Raw genomic sequence first — 9,447 nt, forward strand, 5'->3', positions numbered from 1 at the left:
AGCAACAATGGGAAGAGAGACAAAGATTTCGAGCAAGAACATCTAGAGGGGATAATATTTATAAAGAGGGAGGTGGCTCTGGCAGTGGTGCTACCAGTGGTTTCAATAGAGCAGGAGCTCGATCTTATAGTGGTCGAGAAGCTAGAAGTAGTGGACGACAATGGATCAATCCTGATGCCCCTGAAGCTAGACTAAAGGCAATGGATCCTATTTTGGAAAGAAGTAAGAGTGCAAAACAACCAAAAATCAACACAAAGTTACTGAAAGGTTTAAGAAGTAAATTAGGAAAAGCAGTTGGAAAATTCCTAATTTATAATCGGATTCCAGCGAATGTAGCTGACTCTCCATTTATGCAGCCTATGCTTGATATTGCTGCAGAGGTTGGAAAGGGGGTGAAGGGTCCATCACCCTATGAAATATCTGAAATTTATTTGGAGCAAGAGTATCAAGAAATGAAAAATTATATAGCTTCTTTTGCTGGAATTTGGAAGGAGAGAGGTGTAACCCTTATGTGTGATGGTTGGTCAGGACCAACTATAAAACACATTATAAACTTTTTAGTTTATTGTGATAGAGGCACCGTGTTTCATAAATCAGTTGATGCCTCTGATGTACCAAGCAGAACAACTGAATATTATTTCAGGTAATTTTCTAATTTTAATTGTATATGCAAATAGTATTATGAACATGCATGTTTTTAATTAAATAGTAATAATTATTGAATCTATAATTTCTTTTCAGATTAATGGACGAGGGGGTTGAAGAAATTGGAGAGGAGAATATTGTCCAAGTAGTGACTGATAATAAAGCTGCAATGAAGGCAGGAGGAAAATTATTAATGCAGAAGAGGCCCAATCTCTATTGGACAGCATGTGCAGCTTATTGCATAGACCTTATTCTAGAAGATATTGGTAAGAAAAGTAACGTGAAGAAGGTCTTAGAAGATGCAAGAACAATAACCTCGTTTATTTACAACCACACATGGACAGTGAATTTTATGAAGAAATTCACAAATAATAGAGAGTTACTTCGCCCTGCCATCACTCGATTTGCCACAAATTTCATTGCTTTGGAGACTATTGTCGGGCATAAAGAAGCACTAAGGGAAATGTTTACATCTGATGCTTGGAAAAACTCAAGGTTTGGGATGGAAAAATCAGGCCCAGCATATGATTCAAAGAAAATTATCTTAGGCAAAGAGTTTTGACAAAAGGCCTCTGATATAATTAAAGTGCAAGAACCCTTAGTGAAAGTTCTTAAATTGGTTGATGGTGATGAAAAACCAACCATGGGCTTCATATACGAGGCAATTGAGAGGGCGAAATTAGCCATTCAAAAAGATTGCCGATTTTACAAAGTCAGTTGCACCAAGATTTGCACGCTGCTGGTAAGTGTAAATCAAATACAATTTCTTATTATTTTAACTTTTAAATTATGCATAGTTGCATTAGAAAATTATTGATTAATATGTTTCTAAATTTAATTATAGGGTATTTTTTGAACCCACAATTTCTTTATGGTGCCCCACCCTCTCCTGAAGTTGCTAGAGAAGTCATGGATGGAGTTAAAAAAGTGATAACCAAGTTGGTACCCGATATAGATACTCAAATTCGGGCTATTAATCAAGTAAGTATTGGTTCCATTAAATTGAATAATGAATTGTTCTAGTATTCTATAATACTTTCAAGAATAATTATTAATATATCTAATTAATTAATTATATTTCACAATCATCCTTTTTTAGTTGTTGCTATATCGAGATAGGCAGGAGACTTTTGGAACCCCGTTGGCTCAAAGGGCAGTAAAACAAACAAATCCTGGTAAATATGGCTATATAGCTAAATAATAGAGAATTACTCTATTTTCTCTCTTTGTGTTCAAATTTGACTTTTGAAATACGCTATACTAACATAAAACTCTTTTTAATTATTCATGCAGCTGAATGGTGGATTCATTATGGCTTGTGTGCTCCTGAGCTCCAAAGAATAGCAATTAGAGTTCTTAGCCAGACCACATCAGCTTCGAACTGTGAGCGTAATTGGAGCACCTTTAGCCTCATCCATACGAAAACAAGAAATAGATTAAAGTAAATGAGACTACAAAAACTTATTTTCGTACATTACAACATGAGGTTAAAGTTAAGACGTACAATGAGAAGAAGCCAACAAGAAATCGAAGAGGGTTTCAATCCTATCAATTTGGACTACATTTTCGAAGAAGATGATCCTTTAAGTCAATGGTTAGAGGAGAGAGAAACACCACTACTCGACGGTCAGGACAATTCAAATTGGTTAAATGAAGAGGTTGGTGGTACTACAGAAGGAGGTGATCAACCACCAATAAACGCGCATGATGATTCAAGTTCAAGTCCTGAACGCACACAAAGTGATGACAATCTTGGTTTGAGCCCACCAAGTGATGATGATGGTAATAGTGGTGCTGGAGCTGGGGTTGGGGGGTGGCAGTGGTGGTGGTGGAGGCGGCGGTGTAGAATATAATTATGGATATGATACAGGGACATCATTTGGAAGGGATATATATCCTTCTGATCCTTATGGACTACATGACATACCTGAAAATTATGACTTGGGTATTCCTCCAGGGAACCAATCTTCACAACCCAGGAGAAGGAGTGCTCGTGGTGACCCTAGCGATTCTACTGAAGATTCATATGGTGTGGTTCGTAGTTTTGGCGACTTTGGTTTAGATGGTTCATCATCACAATCATATGGATCTCATCCAGCATATCCACATTATGCATCTCGTGACTCACATTTTTATCCCAGTGGATCAGGAATCTCAGGATCTAGTGAGTCTTCTTCCACACACTACCCAGAGCCAGCCCCTGCCCCAACTTATAGACATTATTCAAGAGAATTTTCATCACCAGTACATTTTCAAGAGCAACAACAAAATGACGCAAACTTGGGTTCATTTAACTATGTATTTCCACAAGGATGGGGAGATAATTTCCCATCCCAATCTCAAGATACAGATGCAAATTATGAAGACCCTCCACGTCATTCTTTTTGGTGGTGACATGTGTTATGTTATAAATTTGTAATATTGTATTCATGTATTTTCAACTATTTATTGATATTTGATATTAATCACTTTTTAAATTCATGTATGTGTAATGTGTATATTGAGTATTAAGTCTATTGAGTATTGATTCATTTTTAGTAACTTTATGACTTTAATTAATTGATTCTTACATTTCTACATCTTTTTACTCATTAAACTAATGTAAACTATAAAAAAATATGCTTTTTTTTGTAAACAGCGCACTAAAATTAATATAAAAATCATAATGCCTATTAAAAAGCATTTGTAGGGTGAATGAAAGCCTTCAAAATTCATTAAAAATCATGTATTAATGGATTTCATGCTTATTTTTTAATTTTCGCATGGTTGTGCATGCGTGAAAAAAATTCACGACCGTTACGCCCGCTTCCCGTTACGTAACACCCGCGTCTCCCGCGACCCGTGACACCCGCGACCGTTTCGCGACGTTACCCGCGACCGCTATTTCGAACCATGCTTCAAACCACCAAGAGCCCTTTGCAAGCTCGTCTTCTAGTCTTCGAACCACTAGGAGCCCTTCGCAAGCTTCTCTTCCAGCCTTCGAACCAACATAAGCATCTCCTCCAGCCTTCAAATGAGCAAAAGCTTCTTCTTCATCTTTTTCACTTCTTCTTCTTCAGTTATTTTTCTTTTTCAGTTCTTCTTCACTTCTGCTGCCTCCTGCCAGCTGCTTCTTATAATATTAACTTGCATTAAGCATCTAAATTAATATTATGTAATGTGTAATTAATTATGTAGTTTAATACAAGTTTATAGTAATACTTTTTAATTAATACATAACATTTTTTACTACATTTTGCTGCTGTTTTGTAATTTGCTTGGAAATGCAGGGTACAAACTTTACATTTTTATTAAATATATAAATACATAACATTTTTTTACTGAATTTAGCAGCTATTTTCTTGTACTCTTTTCTTTTGATATTGAAGATGCTTTTGGGCCTTTAGCCTAGCAATTTTATTTCATTTCTAATTTGAAGCTTGAAATCATGCATGCGTAATTACTTATGTTGAACTATATTTGTTTCACTTGGTACTTGGTTGTCATAAATTCCATAATTACTATTGAATATTTTGGCATTTTAAATTCTAATATAACTATTGACGTGTTTTTCTATCAATTACCCACCAAATAGGCATTGTACACAATTTTAAGAATCGTGAGGCGCACGCCTTCGCCTCACCCCTCAGTTTCAAGTACCCTCTGCACCTTGGTACGCCTTGCACCTTTGACTACTATATCCTATACTACTTAATACTAAACAGGCATAATAAACTACCAACTTAACCTTACTCTTCTTTATTATTCTCCAACAAGGATCCTCCCAAGATCTTGCTTCTTGTCCTACATCACCATGCAATAAAGCCAAGAAAATATTTGACGGTGTATCCCTCGGCAATTAATCAAGCCTCAAGTCATTTGATAGAACTAGAAGATATTAGATGATATAGATCAAACAACATCTAACCAACTCCTTTCTAAGAAGATTTTCCCACTAAGTCCCATGCCCCTTGAGTGGCGAATGCATTTATTTCTATATTCATTGTATGCTTCCAACCAAGCATAGCAAGTGCTTCAACATGTGATAAAGGCAAAAAAAAAGGAAGAAATAGAGAAGAAAAACACATAGGGCTAAAAAGGTGAAGAAATAAAACATATTGAGTACTAGGATAAGAACTGCTAAGTACGTGTTTGGAACCCTTCTAACGATCAATTGGCAAATCCAAATCATGCTAGGTTGGATGTCCAAAACCACAAGATAAAACCGAGAAGGGCAAAAGAGGCAATTAAATGGTGGATGCAAAAGTGATGTTTGTGCATGCTTTTCTTTAGTCATAAACCCTCATTATTTGTTTGGGTCAAAAAAGGAGTGCAAGTTTTCTCTAAGAGGATAAGGACAGGAGTAGGAGGATCAACGCACAAGGGAGAGTTATAAATGCAAAATTAAAATAGAGTCATCCAAGGAGAACCCAACACTAGAAAAATAAGATGTCCACTGAAAAAAGGTGATATTGCATGAACATTTCCTACAAATGTGGGGATCATAATATGTATATTCTTTTTGAGTTCTCTAGTATCCAACAAAGACATACTTGACAATACAAGAGAACTTGTCTTGACCAATACGTGGAACATAAACAAAATGAAAGATATTCTAATTTTTTTTTTTTTTTTAAAAAGCTATAGTTTCATTTATATATTAGAACAATAAAATGTCATAAATCTTCATGAAAAACAGTGTAAAATATCAAAAATCAATTATGTATAATAGTTTAAACTTTCAATAAGACTTCAATGCCACTTAAATCAACTTAACTAAGGTCCAATATTATAATTTGAATTGAATAATGATCTGATGTACTGAAAGCACTTCATTCAATATATAATAAAGTTGCTCAAAGCTCTATTTACCTCTTCGATCAATAGAATATCATGAATGGAGAACAACTTTACCTTTTGTCGGCAGGTTTCATTCTCATCTTGCTTTTGTTGCCATATGTCACTAATCATGATCTCTTTTGTTGCCTTGCGTCCTCTCTCTTTTTAATGTGTTTGGCACAATCAAAGATTCAAAAGGCTTCTTTCCACACTTTCCTCCCTTTCTCACCATTTTCCAATGATAGCCACCCATTCCCCTCCAACCTATCCCCAATGCTTAATTTTACCATGTCTCTACTCAAAATAATTTTGAACAGTTCTCAAGCTCAATAACTGATAATATAGGCAACATTTTGTTAACATATAAGCAAAAAAAAAAATTCATTATTGCTTATTCTATATATTATATATCATGTACCAGAACTGATTCTCCTAATTTTTCCTACCAAACCAGCTCTTACTATACATATTTCTGCCCACAACTTTGACTCTTCCACATGACAATTTAATCAGATGCGTATATAACAGAACATGAAAGAACATGAGGTAAAAAACTATTACCATCTAGCAATGCATGGTTTACAATACCGCTTCGTCTTGCATGTCCTGCATCGAACAACAGGTCCCTTATCATTCCTCTGGCACTGATGGCACATCAAGGATTCATTCTCAATCCACTGGTATCAGAAAAAAGGACCAAAAAATGACAAACTAGTGATAAATATATAAACTCCAAAAACAATAGGAGATCAAGGACAACTCATCCTTACATCCTTGCCCTTCTTCTTCGCATTCTTTGCAGCAGTATACTGTTCAACTTTCTTTGAAGCTTTCCGCGCCCTGGAGTAACAAGACCGGTTGCTCTTTGCTGAAAAATCTTTATCCATCTCCACCATACCTGAATCCCTAGAACTCCCATTTTTGGCCTTCCCCGTTGATTTCAGCACCGTATCAACTCCACAGACTTCATTTTTTGACTCACTAGTTAGAATAATAACTTTCTTTGGCTTCCTTCCACGCTTTTTCGGTGCTTTTCCAGTCAGTTCCTCCTTCGATAAAACCCTTTTGTGCTCTGCTCCAAAGCCACCATTTTCCGTCACTTCGTCACCACCGTTTCCAGGCCCTTTCTCAGCAAGCAAATGTTGATTTTCTGCAACTTTCTCCTCTTTTTTTCGAAGGGGGGGTCTACCACGCTTCCTAGAAGAGGGATGAACTCTTCCATCAATTTTTCCAGACAATTTCTCAACGCCCTTTCGACCATTTTTGCCGCCTTTCTTTGATAAAACCCCTTTATGCTCTGCTTCAAGCCCACCATTTTCGTCACCGCCGTTTTCTGACCATTTCTCAGCAAGCGAAGGCTGAATTTCGGAAAGTTTCTCCACTATTTTTCGAATGGGGGGTCTACCACGCTTCCTAGGAGGGGGATGAACTCCACCATCTTTAACATCATACAACTCAATTTTTCTACTCAGTTCCTCAACGCCCTTTTGATCATTTCCGCCGCCCTTCATTGGTAAACCCCCTTTGTCCTCTGCTTCTAGCTGCTCTGCTTCAAGCCCACCATTTTCCGCCACTTTGTCACCACCGTTTTCTGGCCCTTTCTCAGCAAGCAAATGCTGATTTTGTGCCACTTTCTCCTCTTTTTTACGAAGAGGGGGTCTACCACGCTTCCTTGGAGGGGGATGAACTCCTCCATCTTCAACATCTGGAACAGCGTTTTCTCGGCGATTCTCTTGGCCACCCCCACAATCAGCATTTTTCGGCTCGTTCTTCGAAACCCAAACTCTTTTCTTCTTCGGCTTCCTTCCACGCTTCCTGGGAGGGGGATGAGCTCCTCCCTCTTCTATCACAAAATCAGTATTTTCTCGTTGACTCTCAACCTCTGCGATCAAACATTGAGTTTCCGCCGTCTTCTCCGTGCGCCGGCCCTCTGGACCACGCCTCGTCGCCATAGCTGCGTGTCAGCGATGGAGGAACCGAAAGGACGTAAGGGAAGAAAGGCTGAGTAGAACTTGAGAGAGAGAGGGCGGGAAAGGTGTGTGGAGGAAAGTGAGCTTTGGTCGGAGTGAAAAAAGTGCATGGGATTTGTTTAGTATAGATTGGATGGCTCGAATCTCAAAACAATGGGCTATTCATGCGGCGGGAAAGGGCGGCAGTTTTGAAAGGGTAAAGCTACGCAGCACACGCGCACACTGTATTATTCAAACTGCCATCCCAAGTTTATTGAAAATTACCCCCCGAAAAAAATTCCTAAAATTTGAGCTCACGTTGAAAAATAAAATAATAATTTTAATCCTCCATTAGCTGATGTTTAGTGAATCGTTAAATTTATATATAAAAAAAAAAATTAACTTGTATTCTTATTAAAATAAATTTCTCACAAGTTGAATTTTAAAATGACATTAATATATTAAATTAAATTAAAAATATTTTAAAATTTGAATTTTTATATTTCAAGTTGATCTTCCAATCAATTTGATTGGTACCAATCAAGAATTTACAAACATAATAATATATTTTATTATTACACAAATTGAATGACTAGTTACATCTCAAATCTAAATAATCTATCAAAATAGCATTAAAAAATATAAATTAAAATTTTGTAAGGCTAGGTATTAGGCCTTTCAAACATGAATGCTACTTATATTAATTGATTGATCTTAGTTCGGGTTAATATGCTAATTTTCCCTTATTTTATCTATTTTTTATGTTATTAAATAGAATAAAATTCAATAATACTTATTGAGCCTTTTGAGTATGACATTGATCCCCTGAGTTTTCGAAAACTATTAAAAAAAAATTTTTAATTTAATTTTATTAACAAAATGAACCTTCCATTAATTGATTATTGATCAACTATTAAGCATATTTGTTCGCCTAACAAGACTTAGTCCCGTTTTGATGATAACGAATCAATGTTACTCAACATATCCATTTAAGTTTAAGTTTCAGGACTTAAGCGTTCTTATTGTTTCAAGTGGATGTGCTTGGAGAGTTTGAATGAAAAATCACACTTAAGGCTATGAAACATGATAAACATGAAGATTCAAGTCATGTGAGGTATGAAGATTCATTGAAGCAATGCATAAAACTTAGAAGAAATCGTGGAAGCTTCACAACATGATTACTTAGGAACGTAGATAGGAAAATCTTATGAAAGTCTCATGTAAGTACTTTAAATTCCAATATTGATTGATTGAGACTTCTAAGATATGTCATTGGACTTAGATACCTGAATTTATACATGGAAAATATTTTCTCAAAGTCCAAATTAAGTTTTCCAATATATGAATTGAAGTTTGGAACCAAAATGTTGAAAAACAAATGTTGGTGAAAGGACAAGCGACTGATGAAATCTCATCAGACGACTAAGGTGCTGCTGAGTTTGAAAATATGCAAACAGGATAGGCATAGGCGACTGACCTATCGGGCACAATCGATTGATTTCATTATGACTTTCAAAATGTGATAATTTTAAAAAAGTACAGGCGATTGACCCTTAGAGTCCAGTTGACTGATGCGTATGTTTAAACGTTTAACAGCGCTGATCTTGTTTCCAAAACTTGCGTGATTGATTTCCATTTTGAGAGCAAATTTAAGGAAAACTTTTTGAAACCCTAGTGCACTATTTAAGCATTATATTCTCGTATATTAGGGTAACAAACACACAACAAGAAGTTGAACAGCACGCACATATTGTTTGAGAAACTCTCTGGTTATACTACTGCTATGTTCTTGTTGAATACTCAAAGAAAATTAATTTGATCTTTCGAAACTCACACTCTTGAATCAGTTCTGGTGATATACTTTCGAGCTTTAACTTTCATATTGTTTATTTGAATTATTTTTTATTCTAATGTGTACTAATCTACTCATTTGAGGAGCTTTCTCTTGTACAAGCAATTGTTACTTTGGTTGTTTTGTTTTGACGATTTAGATATTTTGAATCATTGCCTAATGAGAGGGTTGTTCTCGTTAGAG

The 9,447-nt window shown here is 36.0% G+C and overlaps 1 protein-coding gene across 1 annotated transcript in view; it reads right to left on the minus strand.

The window, feature by feature from the left end:
- Positions 1-7,525, minus strand: part of LOC131145451 (lysine-specific demethylase JMJ26-like) — a 29,989-nt gene extending 22,464 nt beyond the window's left edge. Inside the window, exons 1-2 of the mRNA XM_058094531.1 lie at positions 6,234-7,525; positions 6,025-6,140 (exon numbers count right to left, since the gene is read on the minus strand). Coding sequence (XP_057950514.1) covers positions 6,025-6,140; positions 6,234-7,415 — 1,298 coding nt within the window. The 5' untranslated portion in view covers positions 7,416-7,525. The remainder of the gene's footprint in view (positions 1-6,024; positions 6,141-6,233) is intronic.
- Between the last annotated feature and the right edge of the window lie 1,922 nt (positions 7,526-9,447).

The sequence above is a fragment of the Malania oleifera genome, chromosome 13 (assembly GCF_029873635.1).
Source record: "Malania oleifera isolate guangnan ecotype guangnan chromosome 13, ASM2987363v1, whole genome shotgun sequence".
Classification (NCBI taxonomy): Eukaryota; Viridiplantae; Streptophyta; class Magnoliopsida; order Santalales; family Ximeniaceae; genus Malania; species Malania oleifera.